This window comes from Trachypithecus francoisi, unplaced genomic scaffold (assembly GCF_009764315.1).
Source record: "Trachypithecus francoisi isolate TF-2019V2 unplaced genomic scaffold, Tfra_2.0 Lachesis_group0, whole genome shotgun sequence".
NCBI lineage: Eukaryota > Metazoa > Chordata > Mammalia > Primates > Cercopithecidae > Trachypithecus > Trachypithecus francoisi.
The window spans coordinates 8,158,559-8,184,942 of record NW_022681453.1 but is presented as its reverse complement, the minus strand read 5'-3'; the positions used below and the strand labels follow the sequence as shown (position 1 = coordinate 8,184,942).

The 26,384-nt window shown below is 41.2% G+C and overlaps 1 protein-coding gene across 1 annotated transcript in view; it reads right to left on the bottom strand.

Moving 5' to 3' along the window:
* The window catches only part of PLCH1 (phospholipase C eta 1), a 277,981-nt gene that overhangs the window by 34,655 nt on the left and 216,942 nt on the right, over positions 1 to 26,384 (bottom strand). Inside the window, exons 11-12 of the mRNA XM_033203550.1 lie at positions 9,664 to 9,771; positions 464 to 625 (exon numbers count right to left, since the gene is read on the bottom strand). Coding sequence (XP_033059441.1) covers positions 464 to 625; positions 9,664 to 9,771 — 270 coding nt within the window. The remainder of the gene's footprint in view (positions 1 to 463; positions 626 to 9,663; positions 9,772 to 26,384) is intronic.

Below are 26,384 nucleotides of genomic sequence, written 5' to 3'. Positions count from 1 at the left end.
TAGGGTCCAGAGGGCAACCATCAATGCAGAGTGATCACTTAGGATCCAAGGGCGATCACCCCCATATGATCTTCCTTCTGCCTGAGGAGCCGTCAGCCCTGGAAGACAGATGGTAGTAGCAGGGAAGGCAGACATCTAATGAATGTGGAGAGGTGGGAGGGCAAGGGACACAGGTGCCTGGAACTTCTTCCCTCACCTGAGAATGTATTGGGAAGATGATTCTGAAAACACTCGGCTTTGTCCTGAGGGTCCAAGTGGAGCAGTATTTGAGTCATTTCTACCTCCACCCAATCCACTTTTAACTATTTCTCATATCATTTTGCAATAGGAGATGTTCATTTCTCAAGCAAAATGAGGACAGAAATAGAAGAAGTTGGAGGAGCATTTCACAAATGATTAGAAACAAAGTATGAGATGCTTTCTTTTTCCTGTTGAAGGATAAGTACAAGAGGGAATCAGATACCTGCTTCAGGTGTGCATTTAAGCCTTCATGCGTGGCCTTCAATAGTGCCCTCACTGTGAAACTATCAGGATCTTCTTTATCTCGAATTTGAGATTCTTTTAACAGTGACTCCAGTTTTTTCCTTATGAAAGATTCCACCTGATGCTCAGTGGTCCCATTATTCTGCAAAGAATTAAGTAATACAAATAATTTCCTTAAGAAACACATTGAATTAGAATATACCCTTTGATCAAGCCACGGTTGTTTCTATAATTTCACTGTCTCTCAATTACTTGTAAGTAATTAAGCTCAAGCTCATTGTACCATCTTGGTCTTCCTTCCTCCACAAATCCTATAATAATAAGGATTACTATTTATTAAGAACTAATTCTCTGCCAGCTACTCTTCATGTGACTGCATTCAATCCTCAGGAACCTTATAAGTATTATTATCATTTCCATTTCAGTGATATGGAATCCGATGCTTAGAGAGAAATCAAGTAAATTGCTCGAGGTTACATAGCTAGCAAATAACTGAAGCAGGATTCAAACTCAGGACTCCAAAGCCCTTCCCGCTATGCTTATGCTATTTGTTGATTTTAACAGATAAAAGGCCAGGGAAAGTTTTTGGAAACTAAGTTTTCTAAACCTACGTAAGTAAATTAGAACAAAAATATGCTATTAAAATAAAACTTCTTTTTTCACTAAGGAGAAAAGAATGCTATGGAAATTTCCGGAGTTGAGAATTATTGTGAGATACATTTCCTGTCTATTTCCAATCCCACTGTATAGTTAGGGGGAATCTCAATAATTACCTCAGCCATGATTTGTCGTTACAATGACTTTAAGATCACAACGAATTTCAAGGGGTTTGGATATCAGAGCTACGACCTGTCCAGCTGATGACTCACAGAATTTTGAGGTGATCGTGGGATATAGATTCTCTCGAAGCCCTGCTTAGCACAGCTTTTCAGCCACTTGTTCTGCTTGAAACCAATGGCCCCAGCCTCCGTTCACAGCTCTTCTGCTCTTCCAGTGCGCCTACCTCTCCCTGTTTCCAATACCTTTCCCTAAATTCTTCAACCACTTGCTGAAGAACAACCCACCCAAAGGGAGGAAAGGGGTACTCCTTGACAAGAACAATTCCCACATTCTTCACCAAAAATTTAAGGCTGTTCTTCCATTGGCAAATCTGTTTCTAAGAGGTCATTATATGTCAACTCTGCATAATGGGTAGCTGTCCAACAATGCATTCATTTTCACAAAATCCTGTAAGAACAAAGCAATTATAAATGCCCTAAGGAAAAATTTCAAAAATCTACACCAGGATAGGTTATTGAATTTCCCTGTATCACTATCACATGCATTAATATCTTTAACAAGCCCAATTAACAAGGCACTCCACTTCCCTGGAGACCTCTAGGTCCAGAAGGAGATGCAAGGATGAAAAAGAGTTGGCTCTAACATCATAAGGGAACACCCTCCTGTCATGCTAGAAAAGACATGTCCCCAAATATTCTACCCTGGTCTACAAAGATGCCTACAAAAGCACAGACAACCAATACAATAGAGTTTCTGATAAGGAACACAGCATTATTGACTGAGTGACTGAGAAGGCCCCAAAAAAGAGGTGGGAATTGATCAGAGCTCTCAATGTAACTGAAATTTCAACAGTGATGGAAAGAAGGGTTTCCTGCCAACCACAGTTCTAGCAAAGGATTTACATGAATTAAGAATGTTCGGTAAATGCAAAGAACACATGAGTTTTCCTAGAGTTCATAGAGTACGGTAGTGGCAGATAAAGAACTTTGGAGAGTGGAGGGACTTGAAAGCAAGAGGTATGGAGCTGCTAAGAGAGTCTTCGAGTGAGTAAGTCCTTGTGTAGCAACTCTAGAAACAATATTAATCTGGCAGCATGTGCCAAAAGAGGAAGTGTGTCTGCAGATGAAACATCAGGCACACTGGGCCCCACTGCAGGTACTGAGTGCCTAGGATAATGTGCTGGGGGTAGTTAATAAAGTTGAGAGATAGTTTGGGAACAAAACTCATTTTGTATTTAAAAAAAAAAAAAAGTATTGACCATCTGCTGTGCCAGGTGAGAAGTATTAAAGAGGAATACCACCCACTGTCACAGAGCCCTCAGTGTCATGGAGAAGGCCAACACATCCCTGGATAATTACACAAGCAGGAACAAATAGAGTGACAGGTGTGAGGGGTAGCATATGCACACAGAGGAGGCGCACTTTGTCCAGCCTAGGGGAATCGGGGGACACTTCCAGGAGCAGAAGAAACCTGAGTCAAGCCTTAAAAGATGAGTATATTAGTTTCCTGTGACTTGGCCAGGTGCCACGGCTCATGTGTCTATAATCCCAGCCCTTTGGGAGACCAAACTGGGAGTATCGCTTGAGCCCAGGAGTTTGAGATCAGCCTAGGCAATATAGTGAGACCCTGTCTCTACAAAAATTTACAAAATTAGCTGGGCATGATGGCACACACCTGTAGTCCTTGCTACTTGGGAGTCTGAGGTGGAAGGATCCCGTGAGCCCAAGAGTTTGAGGCAGTAGTAAGCTATGATCATACCACTTCACTCCAGCCTGGGCCACAGAGTGAAGCCCTGTCTCTAAAAAATAATAATAAAATAAAATAAAGTTTCCTGTGACCAATATAACAAATTACTACAAACTTGGTATCTTAAAACAATAGAAATGTACTTATTTTCTCACACATCTGGAGGCCAAAAGTATGAAATCTAGGTGTTGGCAGGACTACACTCCCTCTGAAAGCTCTAGGGGAGGAACCTTCCTTGCCTCTTCCAGCTTATGATAGCCCCATGTATTCCTTGGCTTGTGGCAGCATCACTCCAATTTCTGCCTCTGTCTTTATATGGTCTTCTCATGCATGTCTCATCCATCTGTTTGTGTCTTCTCTTCTTACGAGGACACTTATCACTGGATTTAGGGCCCACATGGTTAACCCAGGATTATATTATCTTGAAGTCCTTAACTTAATTACATCTGCAAAGACCCTTTTTTCTAAATAAGCTCACATACACAGGTACCAGGCATTAAGACTTGAACCTATCTTTCAGTGGCCAGAAATCAACCCACTGTCATGACTAAGAGCTGATCATCTGGCAAAGAGTAGGGGGACAGCATTTCAATGTGAGGAAAAGCATGGAGAAAACAAAAAGTATCAAAAGAACCAGTAATCATATGAGCAGGGAGAAAAGAGCCACAGGGAACTATAGGAAAAGCAACTAAGATTGTACCCAGTAGGCCTCCTTTATGCGTGGGAGATACATCAAAAAATCCTCATTGGATGCTGAAAGCCATGGATATTCCTGACCCCTATGTATGCTATGTTTTTTCCCACATAGTAATGGGTGGATACACTGGACAAAGGGATGATTCACATCCCAGGCGGGGTGGAGTAGACAGTGCAAGACTTCATCACACTTCTCAGAATGGTGCACAATTCCCAACTTACAAATTGTTTATTCATAGAATTTTTCATTCAATATTTTGGGCCATGATTGACTGCAGGAAGCAAACCCACAAATAAGGGGGAGACTGTATTGTACTAAGGCTTCCAAAGCATTGTCATGTAAAGATACTTCATTTGAGCTGCTGAACCCCATTGAAGGCAAACACTAGGGTTAGCCAATTCTTTCTCATAATGACACAGGCAGAAAGGTTCAACCACTCAACCAAACACACATGCCTATGAAAATGGCTGAATTGCAGCTCGAACCTCCTAAGACTTCCCATTCAAGACTGTGTCTATTTTTCCATACAATGTGGCAGCCATCCCTCTTACATTGTTACAGAAAAAGAGAAATTCTTGAGTCAAAGTAACCACGTACAGGTTCATATTTTACAAAGCCATTATTTCTATCATGAAACCAGAGAAATACATCATCATAATCCCTCTGAGGAAAACAATTTCACTTAAGGTCAGAAGCAAATCCAAGAAAAGAACTCCACGTCTCTGGTTAGAGACCAAAGCATTTGATCAAGACCCAGGGCCCAATGGAGTGTGCATTTGTTGAGAGGACAAAAAAAAAAAAAAAAAAGCATGTAAGAGCACCTAGGGTATCCAGTGTCATCCAGAATTTTCCAAATGAGCATCCATTTCCTTCCCTCACTCAGGGCCTCACAAAGAGGCAGAGACTTAAAGTAAGGAGAAGATCTGTGGCCATGACACCAAGTCACTTTTACTGTCAGCAAGGCAAGGCTCAAAATACAAAGCCAAAGCCGACCCAGAGCTGGTAAAATAATGAATGCTTAACACAAAGGCTATGATTATTTACTTCACATCCTCCAAACACTGGGAGCTGCTAAAGGAATCATATCTCTGCCTGTTGATCTTTTTCTTCTCTGTGATTTACAGCACAAGAAAATTGGCAGCTGTGAAGAACAAATAAATGTGTGGCTGAGGTTTCATTAATATATTATCATTCGGCCCTGGAATCCAATAGCACTACTGAAAGGAAGCTAAGACAGACACTTGACCTCGAGACCTACCAGGCACCATGCAGCTGCAGCAGGGACCACAGCTGAAAGCCATAGGTATCTTGGTCTTTTGTTCTCTGGGCCAGTGGGTGAGGAAGTACGCTGCAGCTGGGGGCCAGGGGAGAGCAGTCATTTCATATGATGGGTAGTTTCCACCAGAGAAGTAATCAGAGCTCTCTATGTCCTTTTTTGAGAGATAAATCTGATCCAGGAATCCCTCTACCACAAGTAAATACATTAAACAAATTCTTATTTTGTCTCCAGCACGAAGCTAAATCATTGCTGAATACTTAGAAGGATGCCCCAAACCACGACCATCCTTCCAGACTGGAAAGATCCAGGAAAGGGGAGAAATTGGGCGCTGCTCCTTGAAAGGGACCTTCCAAACAGTGGACTCTACCTGCACTACACATTGCCATCACCAGTGGAGTGCTCAGAAATCCCAGGCCATGCCCCAGACCCATGTAGTAGAATCCCTGAGCCAAGACCCAGACACCGGGGTTTTTGAAAGCTACCCATCATTCCAATGTGTGACCCAAGTTGAGGACTTTTGCTTAAAAAAAAGAAAAAAAAAAAAAATTGAGGACCTTTGCTTTGCTTCAAAAAAAAAAAAAAAAAAAAAGGTGGGGGAGGGAAAAAACTAAAAACTGAAGTATTTCAACATCCCCCCTAGTTTTTTTTTTCCTTTGGCTAAAGTCCAAAGACGGGAAGAATAATATTTTGCTGGCTTTTCTGAGGGCCTCACTGCTTTCCAAGCTGTAAGACCTGAAGGTCTCAGCTGAAGAACAGCTGCTTCTCAGACATTCAAGCCTGTGTGTTTACTCCTGTCCTCTACCGTCACCTGCCTGCTCCTGTAGCTCACTTAACAACACACTCTTCTGTTCAAGGACCGGTCATATCCATGTATTAGAAACAACTAGAATCTTCCAGGGAGATTCCAAGTCACCTTTATCATTCCCTACCTCTTGTTGCCAGGATGTACTAGTATGCCCAGCACCTGGGCTTTTTGATCCAATGAACACTTTCAATAGCAAGACCTTGCAACCTCAAGAGGTAACTCATTCTGTCTTTGAGTGCTGATATGTTTTAAACAAACAAGATTCATAATCCTTCTTAGGATAGCTCAAAGCATAAAAGGAATGACTTAGGAAAAAAGATGAGGGAGGAAAATGATTAAAATGTTTAGTGAGAGATATACACACGCGGTCTGGATAATGGTTTTACAGTATAAGACAAAAATTGCTACATGTCACTGCACTAGGACTGCTTTAGAACTTGCTGGAAGGCTTGGTGTTTATGGGATGAGCTTTACGTAGGGGATATAGAGCTAATGTTTATGCCCGAGAAGCTGGCTAAACAGATTTAGAGAGCACAAGAAAAAAGATACTGCATAACTCAGCAGAAGCAGAAAAACATTAATGAAGTTGAAATACAGAGGTGGAAATTGTGTAGAGCACGCTGACATTAGAAGATCCATAAAGATGAATAATGGTGACTTCGCCTCACAAAATCAAATCTGCTAGATTACTACTCTGGTTGAAAGGAAGTCGTCCTCTGTGTCTCTGTGTTGTATGATTCTTGGGTCACTGAACACACTGGCTTTACCTTGTGGCTTACCCATTATAAGCCAGATTTTCTCTATGGCTGGAGCCACAAAATAGTATGTGGCAGAAGCTTAAAAGGTTCAGTTAATTCAACAACAGAAGCATTTACTACATAAGAAAAAACTTACAGTATGGCTTAAACTGCTTGCTTAAAAGTAACAGGAGTCTTGTCCTCCTGTTCTGCTTCTAACTCCAGGGTGGTGCTGGGAGAACCTCAAATCCCGCTTCTGGCCTTTGCACTTGGGGTTCTTTCTGCCTGGAACATTCCTCCTCAGGTATCCGCATGACTAACTCTTCACTTGTTCAAATGCATCTTCCCTGTGAGGCCTTTCCTGGACATCCCATCTAAAACTTCAATAGATCCCTTACATATACACAGCATAAGTGTGCACACACACACACAGACACACACACCCTTTTTTCCTCTAGCACTGATCACTGTCTAGTAAACTATATATTTTACTTATTTGTCTTGTTTCTTGTCTATCCTCATCCTCTCCCAATGATGTGTAAACTTCACGAAGGCAATGATTTTTGTCTATTTTGTTACTGATATATCATCCAGTACCTACAACACTGATGAGCACATGTCCAACAGGAGATGTTTAATAAAAGTTTATTGAATGTGCAAATGAATCTTATATGACCTCATGAGAGTTGGCGTTCCAGTGTAAACGAATGCAAAGTTAAAATGTGTATTCATTGCAATAATTCAGATATAACTTATAAATCTAACCACATTCTCTCAACTTAAAACTGAGGTGAAGAGCTTCCTCTCAGATAATTATTGGTTCACATAAACTATCCAAAGTACACCCTCTTTTGCAGAAATATGATCACATATTGTTTATCAGGGAATTTATTATAAATTTACCAGTCAGATAGGGCATTTGAGCCCTCTGCCAACAATAGGACTATAAATGGTCTGATTACAAGATAACACTTTGGTTTTCTAAACACAGCATTGCCTTTTCTCAGAAGAGCTCAAAAATAGCAAAAAACAATTTGAAATATTTCTTCAATATTTCTTCAATGTTGATTTATTTATTTTCTCTTCTAAAATATAACAAAGAGATGCCTGTAAACTTACAGTTAAGGTGCTTTACTTTCACTTAGGGCCACACCAAAGAATCCAAATGAAAGATCATATCTAACTCCATGGAATCATGTTCTAAACCATCTCCTGATGTGAGTGTCCAGAAATCAACTACTTTTAGTAAAGAAGAGAGGAATCTAGTTGGATACTTCACAGGTGAAATTATTTATTTGTTCCCATAAGACTACAGCTTACTATTTTTGCATAATCACATATATTGAATTTAGGAAGTTGGAGAGCTCACTGGAGAAGAAAAATGAAATAGCTGAGTGAATAATGATAGATGTACACTACAGCTGGCAACCAAGAGATCTAGAAAACAAGATGCAAAATGATAAAAATCAGAGACAAAAATCTGGTTTATAAAGTAATGCTAAAAACTAAGGCTAAATTATCTATAATCATAAATAACTATAAAAAATAAATACCTAGAAGAGAAAAAAGCAACTATTTAAAATATTAACTGTATAATGACATAGCATAGTTTTCAAACATGTAAATCTATTTAGATTTTCTGTAACCATAGCCCTATTAATTAATAGTATTTAATTTTGCTAACATAAACTATTAAAAGGCAAGAGAAGAATACAGATGGTAACTTTTCCTTTTCACTTCAAGCTGAATCTTCTCCATTTAGCCCATTTAAAGGGCATTAAAGCCAAGAAAGAAGTGTCTACTGAGACTTCAGCTGTCATTAAATTCTTGTCCCCTTTGAAAATAATGCTAGCTCATTTTCACAACCACAGGAAAGGCATCACAGAATTATCTGAAGAGTTGGACTGTTGTTAACAATGTAATAACTGAATTCAGGGCAATGGTGTAAACTACAAGAATGTATACAAATGTCTCTGTTTTTTTTTTTTTTTTTTTTTAAAGAAGGCAGAATCATAGTCCTGATGTCTAGAGGACTAACCTTTTCTGTAGAAATAAAATTCTATACTATCATCAGCGTGTGCTACTCTCAGGTTGCTGTGTGATTCTAGCAATCATATGAGTTATAAAAAGGAACAATGAGGCATCTTTTTAAGTCTTATATTTCCCTCAGCTTTGAATTTCCCTTGGATCACCTGGCTAAATGATGTTTTTCTTCTCTTTTTTTCTTGTTTTTGAGATGGAGTCTCACTCTGTCACCCAGGCTGGAGTGCAGTGACGTGATCCTGGCTCACTGCAAACTGCTCCTCCCGGGTTCACGTCATTCTCCCACCTCAGCCTCCCGAGTAGCTGGGACTACAGGTGCCCACCACCACGTCTGGCTAATTTTTTTGTATTTTTAATAGAGACGGGGTTTCACCGTGTTAGCCAGGATGGTCTCGATCTCCTGACCTTATGATCTGCCCTCCTTGGCCTCCCAAAGTGCTGGGATTACAGGCGTGAGCCACCGCGCCCAGCCTGAATGATGCTTTTCTACAAAGGAGGCTCCTTCATCTAGAAAAGGGGGCTGATGCACTAAGCAAGTAACAAACTATTCTATGCCACTTTATTGAAGACTTGGCAAATTAAAGATTTAGTGAAGAGGTCCATGTCTGGAAGGGCTTGGAAATCCCTCTGGTACAAGGTACATTTTCTAAAAGAGGGGATGGGCATCCCAGAGAAGCAGGCCCACATGCAGGTGGGGTTCCTCCAGCCAGCCTTGACAGGGAGCATGGTGGGGCTACTAGCATGAGGTAGGGAAGGCAACGCTAAAGTAAAGCCAGCTTTTATTACCAAAGACAGTAACTTTTTCAACCACAATTTAATTTTTGAATCTGTAATAGGAAATTGATCCCTGGAGAGAGGGTTGAATGAATTAATCACTAAAATTCCTTTCAACACTCAGAGACAAGAATCCTTGAATCATTCATTCAACAAACATTTGAGTGTCTGTGTGCCAGCAAACAAAGTAATTTTCAGTGAATATCCTTTCTACACCACAGCCACTGTAATTGTGAGGCCTCCAACACAGTAGCGACTTGGAACTCCATTGTAATACAGCATATCAGGGATAAAAAACATGGTCATGCCTGCAACTTACATAATGGAGCTTGAATTTGCACTCGTCTTCAATTTCATCTGCACTGTCCTCATCGGAAACTTCTCCTTCCTCTGCATCATCCCCAAGATGACAAGGCAACTTCTTACCCTGAAATGGAACAAAACATCCCATTTTAAAATGAGAATAAATTCACAATAGCCAAAAGGTGGAAGTAACCCAAGCATCCACTGATGGATGAAAGGATAAACAAAATGTGTATGTACATTCAATGGAATCTTAGCCTTTAAGAAGAAGGAAATTCTGGTACATATTACAAAATGAATGAACTTTGAAGGTATTATGCTGATTGAAATAAGCTAGACATAAAAGGAAGTGTATTGTATGATTCCATTTATATCAGATTCATAGAGGCAGAAAGTAGAATGGTGATGGCCAAGGGCTGAAGGTAGGAGGGTATCGGGAGTTGTTGCTGAATGGGTATAGAGTTTCACTTTTACAAGATGAAGAGTTTTGGAGACTGGCTGCACACAGTGGGAATGTGTTTAATACTATTGAACACACTTTAAAAAGGGTTTACTGTATACACTTAAAAATAGTTAAGATGTTAGATAGATTTTAGGTCACATGTAGTTTACGACAATTAAAAATCTTTTTTTTTTTTTTTTTTTTTTTTTTTGTTGAGACGGAGTCTCGCTCTGTCGCCCAGGCTGGAGTGCAGTGGCCGGATCTCAGCTCACTGCAAGCTCCGCCTCCCGGGTTTACGCCATTCTCCTGCCTCAGCCTCCCGAGTACCTGGGACCACAGGCGCCCGCCACCTCGCCCGGCTAGTTTTTTGTATTTTTTAGTAGAGACGGGGTTTCACAGTGTTCGCCAGGATGGTCTCGATCTCCTGACCTCGTGATCCGCCCGTCTCGGCCTCCCAAAGTGCTGGGACTACAGGCTTGAGCCACCGCGCCCGGCCAAAAATCATTTTTGAAAAGTAAAAACTGAAAAGAAAATGTTGTATCATTAGCTAATCGTTACTTCAGACTGACTAGAAAGCAGACAGTTTGAATTAGGGGCAAAATAAGGGGGAGTGGAGATTTTCAAAAAAGGGAAGTCTTCTTAGTTTCAATTAAGTAGAATGAATTAGAGTTACTATGGTTTAAAAAATCAAACCAGGCTTCTATTCAAGAATAGATGACTTGGAACCTGGAGCCAGGTGCAGTGGCTCACACCTGTAATCTCAGCACTTTGGGAGGCTGAGATGGGAGGATCACTTGACCCTAGGATTTCAAGACCAGCTTGGGCAACAAAATGAGACTCTGTCTCTACAAAAAATCAAAAAATTTGCTGGGCATGGTAGCACGTGCCTATGATTCCAACTACACAGGAGGTTGAGGCAGGAGGATGACTTGAGCCCAGGAGGTTGAGGCTGCAGTGAGTCATGTTTGTACTACTGCACTCCAGCCTGGGTGACAAAGTGAGAAATCCCCTCCACCAAAAAACAAGATGACTTGGCTGGGCATGATGGCTCATCCCTGTAATCCCAACACTCTGGGAGGCCAAGGCAGGAGGACTGCTTGAAGCCAGGAGTTTGAAAACAGTCTGGGCAACATAGTAAGACCCGATCTCTACTTTTATTAAAAATTTAAAAATAGAATAGATGACCCATCACAACAACTACCACTCCATCCCATTATGTACAACTGCTGTGGTGTGAATGCTGGTGTCCCCTAAAATCCATGTATTAGAACCTAATACCCCACCCATATGATAGTATTAAGAGGTGAGGCATTTGGGAAGTGATTAAGTCATGAGGGCTCCAATAAGCTCCCTTGCCCCTTCTGTCATGTGAGGACAAAAAGTAGGTACTATCCATGAGAAACAGGCCCTCATCAGATGCCAAATCTGCCATCAACTTAATCTTGGACTTCCCAGCATCTAGATCCAAGAGCAACGAATTCTGTTGTTTACAAGTTGCCCAGTCTAAGGTGGTTTTGTTATAGCAGCCCAAAGGAACTATGACAACAACAAGCATGCTAATGTCCCTCAGAGCAGCTTATTCACCTAAGCAGATTACATGCCTCCTTAACAATTATGCCTCACTTTGCATGTAGCAAGCCCCTCTTTCACAGACAATGGAGCGAGACTCCTGCCCAGCTTAAGCACCTCCCCCAGGACCAGGCCACTCCTGACTTACTCAATAACACACTTTAAAAATGAGGGGCTTTTTGACAGGGAACATTCTTACAAGATATTAAGACAATTAAGTTACAGAATTATCTATACAATATTATCTCAGTGATTAAAAAACCAGCAAAAAAGTCTAAAAATAAATATGGTCAATTGTTAAGGGTAATTACCTCTTTGTAACAGCACTATGAGTGAAATTTACATTTTCCTTTCCTGAATTTCTCAAATTACATTCAAAAACAGTAAATGTAAACTAAAAAGGATAGCAGGGGATAAGGCCCAGGGGTCTGAGAAAAGCTTCGAGGGCAGCTATCTGTATTAGTAAGGCTTCTTACTACAAGCAGAAAGGAATATTTATTACCAAAATACTGAATTGCTTCCAGAATCAGAGGGTGGGAGGTGGGGCAGAACCAGGCTTTGAGGCTAAGAGGGCAAGGCCACTGCAGTAGGCAGCCTCTAAATAATAGTACAAATGTCTCCTGTCTCAATATTCACATCCTTCTGCAATCCCCTCCCTTTGAGAGTGACCTGGACCTAGTACCCCACTTCTAATGAACTGAGTACAGCAAAAGTGATGGAAGGTCACTTCTGAGATCAGGTTATAGAAACACTATACCTTCTTGCTTGCTTCCCCAAACTTCTCTCCTTTCCTGGAGCTCTCTCTCTCTTTCTCTCTCTTTCTCTCTCTCCATCTCTCTCTTTCTCTCTCTCTCTCTCTCTCTCTCTCACACACACACACACACACACACACACACACACAGGTGTTGTGAGCTGTGCTATGGAGAGACCCACATGGCAGGGAAGTGAGAGAGGCCTCAGTAGTCAACAGCCTGAAAGGAACTGAAATGTGCCAACAACAACCACTAAAGTAATCTCGGAAGCAGAGCTTCCCTCAGTCCAGCCGTGAGATGACTGCAGCCCCAGAGGACACCTTAATTACAGCCTCAAGAGAGACCCTGAGCAGAGGACCCAGCTAAGCCACATCCAGGTTCCTGACCTACAGGGGCGGTGCGAATATTCAACGTTTTAAGTTGCCAAATGTTGGAGTAATTTGCTACGCAGCAATAGACACCTAACATAAGCACCAACCAAAATCATGGGGCAGAACAAATCCACTGAAGATACCATTTCCAACACAACTAAGCACAGAGATAGCGGCTTTCACTCCATCATCCACACAATGGACATCAGGACTACTGCCAGAAGTGCTGCCATGGGCCCTAAAGGAAGCTGCCAGCATGTCCACCCCACTCCCTCCACCCCCAGGATGGGTTCCACTTGGTCCCACTTTCCTACTGTAGTTTCTGCTTCAATGTCTGGGACATGTTCACTTGATTGGTGGCTTCTAGATGGGGTGCCCACATCCTAGCCCTAAGAAAGGCTGCAAAAGCAAACTTTAAGCTCCTCTAAGGGAATCCCTTAAAACATAGCGATGGAAACTTCCTTAAACATGGAAGGATGTTCACATGCCTGACAGCCAAAATAATGATACATTTATAAATATCATCCCAGGCTGATCTCTAAACTCAAGTTTCAGTGACTTTTAGTATTCCTGCTCTCCACACCACCGTTACCTCTTTCAGAATTCTGGATCCCCCTCTTACCCACTTCCTACCTCCACAGGGCTACCAGCTTAGTCGGATGTTCGGAGAAATGTCTTTCCCAGTTTTCCCACACCTTCCTTGATACCCAAAGCTCTTGACCTTGAGTCCTTACCACTAGTGACAGTTTCAAAGCTGGATAAACCATTTATGTAATGAAAGCATAATCTATATTAAGAATCTAAACAATTGGGATTTAGGCAAATATTTTCTTCAACTTACAGAAGGGAATTTGTAAGATTAAAAAGTTGAGGCTGGCCAGGCACAGTGGCTCACACCTGTAACCCCAGCACTTTGGTAGTCCAAGGGAGGTCAGTGGATCACCTGAGATCAGGAGTTCTAGGCTAGCCTGGGCAACATGGTGAAACCCCGTCTCTACCAAAAATACAAAAATTAGCCAGGTGGTGAGCCCTGTAATCCCCGGCTACTCGGGAGGCTGAGGCAGGAGAATCGCTTGAACCCGGGAGGCAGAGGTTGCAGGGTGCCAAGATCGCTCCACTGCACTCCAGCCTGGGTGACAGAGTGAGACTTCATTTCAAAAAAAAAAAAAAAGTTGGGGCCAGGCATAGTGGCTCATGCCTGTAATCCCAGAACTTTGGGAGGCCGAGGCAGGCAGATCACCTGACATCAGGAGTTCAAGACTAGCCTGGCCAACATGGTGAAACCTCATTTGTACTAAAAATACAAAAATTAGCCAGGCGTGGTGGCAGGCACCTGCAATCCTAGCTATTCACGAGGCTGAGGCAGGAGAATCGCTTGAACCCGGGAGGTAGAGGTTGCAGCGAGCCGAGATTGCACCATTGTACTCCAGCCTGGTTGACAGAGCAAGAGTGTCTCCCCAACAACAACAAAAAAGTTGGGATCTAATTTGTGTATCATTAATAACAAGGCAGCTCAGAATCAAAGCATTTATTTCTGTATATTATTTCAGGTCCTATTGATACAGAAAGCTCCTAAAAATCAGTTTATTTTTCTATTTTTCTTTAGGAGCACTTGTAGGGTAGTTATAATACGGTAGCACCAGAAATAAGGTACTCAATTAGGAGGTGACCAGACATACTCAGAAACAAGATATCAAGATATCAACTTTCTTCGTTTATTCAGAATCTGCTTTGTTTTAGGTACCATGGCAGACAGCAAGATGAAACTGTACACAAGACATTTAAAAGGTAGTAGTAGCAATTCCCTCTTTTGAAACAGCATAAAATAGCATAAAAACCAATATATGTTTTTAAATGTTCTACAGAATAGAAATAAATATGAAAAATAACATCACCAAGAAAAGAATAATAATAATCCTCAACTGATACACATCACGGACAGCACTGACTAGAAAGGAAAGTGTAACTGTGAGGAGAAGGTGGTGCTGAGCAGGTAAGGACACAGAACTAAGCTTCCACTCCCCTTCATCTGAGGGTGGCGTGAGGTGAGGAAACAAAAAGAAAAAGCTGCCTCCCAGAGTATTCATAAGACACGTTAATTTTCAGTCCTTTAAAAATCTAATTAAAAGACCTTGCATTATCAGAGTCCTATTTTTGGTCAGCTTTTTCCAGGCTGGCAAATATTTTATCCAGGCGGATAGAGAGAAAAACAATGCAAAGGAACACTGTTTTTCAAGGCCCCTTTTCAATGGTGTTACTCCAAAGGAAAATTATAAAATACATTTAGATAGCACTTTATGTGGCTTAACTAATTTAACTGTGGTCCAATAATGATGTAAATGAAGAATGATCCAGGTGTCTTCCAGAGGTCCCTTTCTGATCTACATATATTTCATGCAGCAGTTACACTCTAGAATTAATTTGTCTGTGGTATATGGAAATATTGGTAGAGATTGGACTGGAAGCATGGTCACCTCTCGGCTTCAAAATATCTGGCTGCATAGCCCCAGGAGAATGGAGACAACTCTGTGATTCACATCTGTAAAAGCAGGAAACTTGGACCACACAGCTAAAGTTATTTCAGCAAAAAGAGTCTATGGAATATTACTATTTGTTATTTTTTTCTCATAAGCAATGTTTTGTTTACAGGCATACCTTAGAATTATTATGAATGTGGTTTCAGATCACTGCAATAAAATGAATATCACAATAAAGAGAGGCACATGGATTTTTTGGTCTCCCAGTGAATATAAAAGTTACAATTATGCTATACTATAGCCTATTAAGTGTGCAATAGTATTATGTCTTAAAAAAGTATATACCTTAATTTAAAAATATGTAATGCTATAAAAAGCTAATGATCATCTGAACCTTTCGCAAATCGTAGTCATTTTGCTGGCAGAGAGTCTTGTTTCAGTGTGGATAGCTGCTGACTGATCAGGGTGATGGTTGCTAAAGGTTAGGTGACTGTGGCAATTTGCTTCTTTTTTGTTTTGTTTTGTTTTGTTTTGAGATAGAGTTTCACTCTTGTTGCCCAGGCTGGAGTGCAATGGTGTGACCTCAGCTCACTGAAACCTCGCCCCCCGGGATTCAAGCAATTCTCCTGCCTCAGCCTCCCACATAGCTTGGATTACAGGCATGCACCACCAGGCCCAGCTAATTTTGTATTTTTTTAGTAGAGAGGGGGTTTTACCATGTTGGTCAGGCTGGTGTCCAACTCCTGACCTCAAGTGATCCACCCGCCTTGGCCTCCCAAAGTGCTAGGATTACAGGCATAAGCCACCGCACCTGGCCGGCAATTTCTCAAATGGAACAAAAATTAAGTTTGCTCCATTGATTGACTCCTCCTTTCACAAAAGATTTCTCTGCAGCATGTGATTCTGTTTAATAGCATTTTACCTACAGTAGAACTTCTGGCAAAATTGGAGTAAATGCTCTCAATCCTTCCTGTTGCTTTATCAACTAAGGTTTTATACACCTTAAGAACCCACTTGCTTTGCTTATTCATATAAGTAATTCCTCATCTATTCAAGTTTGATCATGAGATTGCAAGATTGCAGCAATTAAGTCACATCTTCAGGCTCCACTTCTTTTTTTTTTTTAGATGGAATCTCACTCTGTCACCCAGGCTGGAGTGCAGTGGTGTGATCTCAGCTCACTGCAAGCTCCACCTCCCAGGTTCACACCATTCTCCTGCCTCAGCCTCCTAAGTAGCTGGGACCATAGGCGCCAGCCACCACGCCCAGCTAATTTTTCTGTATTTTTAGTAGAGTCGGGGTTTCACCATGTTAGCCAGGCTGGTCTCGATCTCCTCACCTCGTGATCTGCCCACCTCGGCCTCCCACAGGCTCCACTTCTAATTCTAGTTCTCTTGTTATTTCTAACGCATCTACAGTGACTCTCTCCATTGAAGTCTTGAACCCCTCAAAGTCATCCATCAGAATTGGAATCTTCTTCTTCTAAACTCCTGCTAATAATAATCTGTTGACCTCCTCAAAAAATCGCAAACGTTTTTAATGGCATTTAGAATGGTGAATCCTTTCTAGAAGGTTTTCAATGTAGTTTGCCCAGACTTATCAAAGGAATCACTATTTATGGCAGTTATAGGCTTACAAGTATATTTCTTAATAAGACTTGAAAGTCAAAATTATACATAGAACAATGAGCTACAGAATAGATGTTGTGTAGCAGGCATGAAAACAACATGAATCTACTTAAACATCTCATTAGAGTTCTTGGGTAACCAGGTGCATTGTCAATGAGCAGTAATATTTTGAAAGGAATCTTTTTTCCTGAACAGTAGGTCTCAACAGTAGGCTTAAAACATTCAGTAAACCATGCTGTAAAAATATGTGCTGTCATCCAGACTTTTTCATTCCATTTATACAGTGCAGGCAGAGTAGATTTAGCATAATTCTTAAGGGCCATAGGGGACGAAAAATGAGCCCCGGCTTCAACTTAAAGTCATTAGCTGCATTAGCCCCTAACAAGAGACTCGGTCTCTTCTTGACGCTTTGAAGGTAGGCATTTACTCCTCTCCAGCTATTAAAGTCCCAGATGGCATCTTCTCCCAATATAAGACTGTTTTGCTTATATTGAAAATCTGTTGGGCTGGGCACAGTGGCTTACGCCTGTAATCCCAGCACTTTGGAAGGCCAAGGCAAGCAAATTACCTGAGGCCAGGAGTTCGAGACCAGCCTGACCAACATGGTGAAACCCATCTCTACTAAAAATACAAAAATTAGCTGGGTGTGGTAGCATGTGCCTGTATTCCCAGCTACTTGGGAAGCTGAGGCAGGAGAATCACTTGAACCCAGGAGGTAGAGGTCGTAGTGAGCCGAGATTGCACCACTGCACTCCAACCTGGGTAACAGAGTGATACTCCATCTCCAAAAACAAAAAGAAATCTGTTGTTTAGCCACTTTCGTCAATTATCTTAGCTAGATCTTCTAGATCCCTTGCTGCAGCTTCTCTACCAGTACTTGCTGCTTCACCTTGCACTTTTATGTTATGGAGATGGATTCTTGCCTTAATCCTCAAATACCAAACTCTGCTAGCTCCAAACTTTTCTTCTGCAGTTTCCTCACTTCTCTCAGCCTTCACAAAATTGAAGAGAGTTAAGGCCTTGCTCTGGATTGGGCTTTGGCTTAAGAGTATGTTATAGCTGGTTTGATCATTTATCTAGACAACTCAAACTTTCTATCAGCAATAAGTTAAGGCTATTTTGCTTTCCTATCATTTGTGTGTTCACTGAAGTAGCGCTTTCAATATTCTTCAAGAACTTTTCTTTTGCATTCACAAAATGGCTAACTCTTGGGTACAAGAGGCCCAGCTTTCAGTCTGTCTTGTCTTTTAACACGTTTTCCTCACTAAGCTTAATCATTTGTAGTTTTTGATTGAAAGTGAGAGACATGTGGAGATGCCAGAGTAAAATGGCAGCTAGGAGGCAGGACTAACTTGCAGCTCCCACTTGGACAATGGAACAGCATGTGGAGACTCGCACCGTGAACTTGTGCTACAAGAACTACTGCAGGAACACACCAGGAAAACCGAAAGAATTCACAGACCCTTTGAAGGAAGCAGACTGCTGTTCTAAGTTCTGTGAGACAGTTGAAAAACTGTGAGTGGCCAAAGTGTGAGGGGGGAAGATCCACCCTCAAACATACATCCTAACTGGGGAACCTGAAAATCTAGATCACAGGTGATATGGTTTAGCTGTGTCCCCACCCAAATCTCATCTTGAATTGTAATCTCCATATTACCCACGTGAGTAGGGAGAAACCTGGTGGGAGGTGATTGGACTATGGGGGCGGATACTCCATGCTGATTTTGTGATAGTGAGTGAGTTCTCACAGGATCTGATGACTTTTTAAAGAGCTCTTCCCACTTCGCTGCTCACTCTTCTCTCTCCTGCCATCTTATGAAGAAGGTGACTGCTTCCTCTTCACCTTCTGCCATGATTGTAAGTTTCATGAAGCCTCCAGCCATACTTCCTGCCAAGCCTGAGAAACTGTGAGTCAATTAAACCTCTTTCCTCTATAATTACCCAGTCTCAGGTATTTCTTTATAGCAGTGTGAAAACAGACTGATAGAGTAGATTGGTACTGCAGAGAGTTGGGTACTGCTATAAAGACACTTGAAAATGTGGAATTGACTTTGGAACTGGGTAACAGACAGAGGTTGGAACAGTTTGGAGGGCTCAGAAGAAGATAGGAAGATGTGGGAAAGTTTGGAGCGTCCTAGAGACTTGTTGAATGGTTTTGACCAAAATCCTCATAGTGATGTGAACAATGAAGTCCAGGCTGAGGTGGTCTCATATGGAGATGAGGAACTTTTTGGGAACCGGAGCAAAGGTCACTCTTGCTATGCTTTAGCAAAGAGACTGGTGTTGCCCCTGCCCTAGAGATCTGTGAAACTTTGAACTTGAGAGAGATGATCTGAAATTGGAACTTACATTTAAAAGGGAAGCACAGCATAAAAATTTTGGAAAATTTGCAGCCCGATGATGCGATAAAAAAAGAAAAATCCACTTGGGCATGGTGGATCATGCCTGTAATCTCAGCACTTTGGGATGGCAAGGCAGGTGGATCACCTGAGGTCAGGAGTTTGAGACCAGCCTGACCAACATGGTGAAGCCCCGTCTCTACTAAAAGTACAAAATTTGCTGGGCATGGTGGCATATGCCTATAATCCCAGCTACTTGGGAGGCTGAGGCAGAAGAATTGCTTGAACTCAGGAGACGGAGGTTGTAGTGAGCTGAGATCATGCCATTGCACTCCAGCCTGGGCAACAAGAGCGAAACTCCATCTCAAAATAAAAAAAGAAAGAAAAGAAAAACCATTTTCTGGGGAGAAATTCAAGCTGGCTACAGAAATTTGCATGAGTTAAAAGGAGCTGAATGTTAATCACCAAGACAATGGGGTAAATGTCTACAGGACATGTCAGTGAGCTTCATGGCAGCAGCCCCTTCCATCACAGACCGAGAGGCCTAGGTAGAAAAAATGGTTTCGTGGGCCAGGCCCAGGGCCCTGCTACTGCTCTGTGCAGCCTTGGGACTTGGCACCCTACATCCTAGCCGTGGTTAAGAGGGGCCAACATATAGCTCAGGCTATTGCTTCAGAGGGTGTAAGCTCCAAGCCTTGGAAGTTTCCACATGGTGTTGGGCCTGCAGGTGCACAGAAGTCAAGAACTGAGGTTTGGGAACCTCTGCCTAGATTTCAGAGGATATATGGAAACACCTGGATGCCTAGGCAGAAGTATGCTGCAGGGGTGGAGCCCTCAAGGCAGTGTGGAAGAGAAATGTGGAGTTGGAGCCCCCACACAAAATCCCCACTGGACCACTGTCTAGTAAAGTTGTGAAAAGAGGGCCACCATCCTCCAGACCCCATAATGATAGATCCGCTGACAGCTTGCACTGTGTGCCTGGAAAGGCTGAAGACGCTCAATGCCAGCCTGTGAAATCAGGTGGGAGGGGTGTTGTACCCTGCAAAGCCACAAGAGTAGAGCCACCCAAGACCATAGGAGCCTACCTCTTGCATCAGCGTGACCTGGATCTGAGATATAGAATCAAAGGAGATTATATTGGAGCTTTAAGATTTAATGAGTGCCCTGTTGGATTTCGACTTGCATGGAGCCTGTAGCTCCTTTGTTTTGGCCGATTTCTCCCTTTTGGAATGGGAGCATTTATCCAATGCCTGTACCCCCATTGTATCTTTGAAGTAACTAACTTGCTCCTGATTTTACAGGCTCCTAGGCAGAAGGGACTTGCCTTGTCTCAGATGAGACTTTGGACTTGGACTTTTGGGTTAAGGCTGGAAAGAGTTAAGACTTTGCGGGAATGTTGGAAAGGCATGATTGTGTTTTGAAATGTGAGGACATGAGATTTGGGAGCGGCCAGGAGCAGAATGTTATCATTTGGCTGTGTTCCCACCCCAATATCATCTTGAATCATAATCCTCACAAAACCCATATTTCTTGGGAGAGAGCTGGTGGGAGGTAATTGGATCATGGGGGCAGTTTCCCCATGCTGTTCTCATGATAGTGAGTTCTTATGAGATCTGATGATTTTATAAGAGGCTCTTCTCCCTTCACTGTTCACCCTTCTGTCTCCTGCCACCTTGTGAAGAAGGTGCCTGCTTCCTCTTTGCCTTCTGCCATGACTGTAAGTTTCATGAGGCCTCCTAGACAGGCTTCCTGTTAAGCCTGTGAAACTGTGAGTCAATTAAACCTCTTTCCTTTATAATTACTCTGTGTCAGGTATTTATTTATAGCAGTATGACAACAGACTAATAAAATGAGAGAAGGATTTGGCCTTACCAAGAGCTGAAACAAATTTGGAAAGCTGAGCAAAATATAAAGGTAGAAGCAGCAGCAGGAAGAGACCTGTGGGTACTCCCAGTACCCAGGGAAACCACTTCTGACTTTGTCTCACAGGGGTCTTTGGGGAGGCTACCAGTGGAATTGGTGAAGGAATATAGAGAGAAGGAAACTTCGAGATGAACTTTGTAATAATTACAACCAAGCTTAAACATGTATGGGGAGAATCTGGGGGCAGTGACTGGAGCTAACAGGAAGTGCAGATGTGAGCACAGAGGCCATGGCAGGTGGGGAGGGGTGGAGCCTGAAAGTCCTGCTTGCTTTCTCAGTGGGGAGGCTTGTAGCCTGGGGCAAGATCTCAGCTCTGCTCACGAGCTGCCTGGAGATAAACGCTGCCTGGAGATAAACTCGGTGCTGGTGGTGGGAATGAGACTGGCCTTGCTAGCTGAGTGGGAACTAGGTGAGGCCTGTCACTGCCAGCTTTCCCCACTTCCCTGCTGACCTGTATGATGCAGCAGAGGCAGCCATAATCCCACTGGGAACATAACTCCACTGGACTAAGAACCACAGTCCTAGCCCCCACGGCAGCCACAGCAAGCCCTGCTCAAGGAGAGTCTGAGCTTAGACACACTTAATCCTGCATCCAACTGATGGTCTTTTTTTACCCACCCTGGTAACTGAAGACAAAAGACATAATCCCTTGGGAGCTCTATGGCCCTGCCCATTGCCTAAGAAACCCAAATATGTATCCAGGTGACCTTAGGGCAAGCTTGTATCAGCTGATGATCTCTTAAAAGTGCCACCTCCTGGCTGGAGGACAACCAACCACTAGCATAACCAGCAGTCGAGAAAACCAGCACACTAAACAAAACTACAACCAAGGACCCTCACAGAGTCTACTTCACTGCCCTGCTACCTCCACCAGAACACATCTCCATGGCTGAGAGACCTGAAGACAGATCACATAACAGGACTCTTTGGAGACATTTCTGAGTACCAGGCTGCAGCCTGGTAGCCCCGCTGGGTGGCTAGACCCAGACGAGCAATAACAATCACTACAGTCCAGCAATCAGGAAGTCCCATGCCTAGAGGAAGTCAGAGGGCACCACATTAGAAGACCACCCTGTGGGACAAAAGAATCTGAACTGCAGCCTTTGAATCCCAGATCTTCCCTCTGACATAGTCTACCCAAATGAAAAGGAACCAGAAAACCAATTCTGGCAATATGAAAAAGCAAGGTTCTCTAACACCCTCAAAAGATCACAATACCTCACCAAGAAAGGATCCAAACCAAGAAGAAACCCCTGACTTGCCAGAAAAAGCATTCAGAAGGTTGATAATTAAGCTACTCAAGGATGCACCAGAGAAAGGTGAAAAACAATTTAAAGAAATTCAAAAGTAATGCAGACTATGGATGAAAAAAAATCCAGAGAAATACACAGCATCAATACAAAACAATCACAACTTCTAAAAATAAAAGATACTCTTAGAGAAATGCAAAATACACTGGAAAGTTTCAACAAAAGAATCAAACAAGTAGAAGAAAGAACTTCAGAGCTTGAAGACAAGGCTTTTAAATTAAACCAATCTGACAAAGACAAAGAAAAAAGAATTTAAAAAAGGAACACAGCCCAGAAGAAGTTTGGGATTGTGTTAAACGAACAAACCTAAGAATAATTGATGTTCCCCGGGAAGAAGAGAAATCTCACAGTTTGGAAAACCTCTTTGAGGGAATAATTGAGGAAAACTTCCCTGCCTTTGCTAGAGATCTAGACATCCAAATACAAGAAGCTCAAAGAACACCTAGAAAATTCATCACAAAAAGATCATCACCTAGACACACAGTCATCAGGTTATCTAAAGTCAAAATGAAGGAAAGAATCTTAACAGCTGTGAGACAAAGGCACTAGGTAATCTATAAAGAAAAACCTATAAGATTAAAAGTAGATTTCTCAGCCAAAATCCTACAGCTAGAAAGAATGGGGTCCTATCTTTAGCCTCCTTAAAGAAAATAATTATCAGCCAAGAAATCTTGTATCCAGCAAAACTAAGCTTGATAAATAAAGGAAAGATAAAATCCTTTTCAGACACACACAAAAATCCAATTTCAGATCACAGACAACAAAAATGCTGAGAGAATTCACCACTACCAAGCCAGCCCTACCAAAAAAAAAAAAAAAAAAAAAAAAAAAAAAAGCTAAAAGTTCTAAATCTTGAAAGAAAACCTCAGAATACACCAAAATAAAACCTCCATAAAGCATAAGTCCCACAGGGCCTATAAAACAATAACAAAATGAAAAAAAAAAAGCTATTCAGGCAAAAAAACTAGCAAAATGAATCGAATAGTACCTTATCTCTCAAAACAAATTTTGAATGTAGATGGTCTAAATGCTCCACTTAAAAGGCACAGAATGGCAGAATGAATAAGAATTCACCAACAAAATATCCGCTGTCTTCAAAAAACTCACATAAGATATAAGGACTCATAAAGTAAAGGGGTAGAAGAAGATATTTCATGCAAATAGACAAAAAAAGTGGGTAGGAGCAGCTATCCTTATATCAGACAAAAACAAACTTTAAAGCAACAGCAGTTAAAAAAGACAAAGAGGGACATTATATCATGATAAAAGAATTAGTCCAGCAGGAAAATATCACAATCCTAAATATATATTCACCTAACACTGGAGCTCCCAAATTTATAAAACAATTACTACTAGACCTAAGAAATAATATGGACGGCAACATAATAATAGTGAAAGACTGCCATACTCCACTAACAGCACTAGACAGGTCATCAAGACAGAAAGTCAACAGAGAAACAATGGACTTAAACTATGCCCTAGAACAAATAGACTTAGCAGATATTTACAGAATATTCTACCCAACAACGGCAGAATATACATTCTATTCATTAGCACAGGAAACATTCTCCAAGACAGACCATATGACAGGCCACAAAACAAGTCTCAACAAATTTAAGAAAATCAAAATTATAGCAAGTACTCTCTAGGACCATGGTGGAATAAAATTGGAAATTGACTCCAAAAGGAACCCCAAAAAACAAGCAAATTCCATAGAAATTAAATAATCTGCTCCTGAATAATTGTTAGATCAACAATGAAATCAAGATGGAAACTTAAAAGTTCCTTGAACTGAATAATAGTGACACAACCTTTTAAAATCTCTGGGATATAGCAAAGTGATGCTAAGAGGAAAGTTCATAGCATTAAATGCCTACATCAAAAAGTCTGAAAGAGGACAAACAGACAATCTTAGGTCACACCTCAAGGAACTAGAGAAACAAAAACAAGCCAAACCCAAATTCAGCAGAAGAAAAGAAATAACAAAGATCAGAGCAGAACTAAATGAAATGGAAACGACAACAAAAAGTACAAAAGATAAATGAAACAAAAACCTGGTTCTTTGAAAAGATAAACAAAACTGATAGACCCTTTACAAGATTAACCGACAAAAGAAGAGCGAAGATCCAAATAAGCTCAACTAAAAACAAAATGAGAGATACTACAAGCAACATCACAGAAATACAAATGATCATTCAAGGATACTATGAACACCTTTACATGAACAAACTAGAAAACCTAGAGGAGATGGATAAGTTCCTGGAAATACACAATCCTCCTAGGTTAAACCAGGAAGAAACAAAAACTCTGAACAAACCAACAACAAGCAGTCCGACTGAAATGGTAATTTAAAAAATTGCCAACAATAACAAAACAAATGTCCAGGACCAGATGGATTCACAGCTTAATTCTATCAGACATTCAAAGAAGAAATGGTACCAACTCTATTGAAAATATTCCAAAAGATGAGGAGGAAAGAATCCCCCCTAAATCATGCTATGAAGCCAGTATCACCCTAACACCAAAACCAGAAAAGGATATAACAAAAAAAAGGAAAACTACAGACCAATATCCCTGATGAACATAGATGCAAAAATCCTCAATAAAATACTAGCTAACTGAATCCAACAGCATATCAAAAAGATAATCCGCCATCGTCAAGTGGGTTTCACATGTACAAGTCAATAAATGTGATATACGATATAAACAAAAACAAAAATCCCATGATCTCAATAGATGCAGAAAAACATTTAACAAAATCTGGCATCTCTTTATGATTAAAACCCTCAGCAAAATCGGCATAGAAGGGACATACCTTAAGGTAATAAAAGCCATCTATGACAAACCCACAGCCAACATTATACTGAATAGGGAAAAGCTGAAAGCATTCCCCCTGAGAACTAGAACAAGACAAGGATGCCCACTTTCACCACTTCTGTTCAACATAGTACTGGAAATCCTAGCCAAGGCAATCAGACAAGCGAAAGAAATAAAGGGCTTCCAAATCTGTAAAGAGGAAGTCAAATTGTCACTGTTTGCTGATGACATGACTGTATACCTAGAAAATCCTGAAGGCTCATCCAAAAAGCTCCTAGAACTGATAAATGAATTCAGTAAAGTTTCAGGATACAAAATCAATGTACACAAATCAATAGCACTACTATACACCAACAACAACCAAGTTCAACCCCTTTTACAATAGCTGCAAAAAATAAAATAAAATACTTAGGAATATACCTAACCAAAGAGGTGAAAGATATCTACAAGGAAAACTACGAAACAATGCTGAAAGAAATCATAGATGACACAAACAAATGGAAACACATTCCATGTTCATAGATGGGTAGAATCAATATTGTGAAAATAACCACACTGCCAAAAGCAATTTATAATTTCTATGTAATCACCATCAAAACACCATCACCATTCTTCACAGAACTAAAAAAAAAAATCCTAAAATTCATATGGAACTAAAAGAGGGCCTGCATACCCAAAGCAAGACTAAGCAAAAAGAACAAATTTGGAGGCATAACATTACCTGACTTCAAACTATACTATAAGACTATAGTCACCAAAACAGCATGGTACTGGTATAAAAATAATCACATAGACCAATGGAACAGAATAGAGAAAGAAAGCCAAATACTTACAGTGAACTGATCTTTGACAAAGCAAACAAAAGCATAAAGTGGAGAAAGGACACCATATTCAACAAATAGTGCTGGAATATTGGTAAACCACATGTAGAAGAATGAAACTGGATCCTTATCTCTCACCTTATACAAAAATCAACTCAAGATGGATCTAAGACTTAAATATAAGACCTGAAACCATATACATTCTAAAAGTTAACATTGGAAAAACCCTTCTAGACATTGGCTGAGGCAAAGAATTCGTGACCAAGAACCCAAGAGTGAATGCAACAA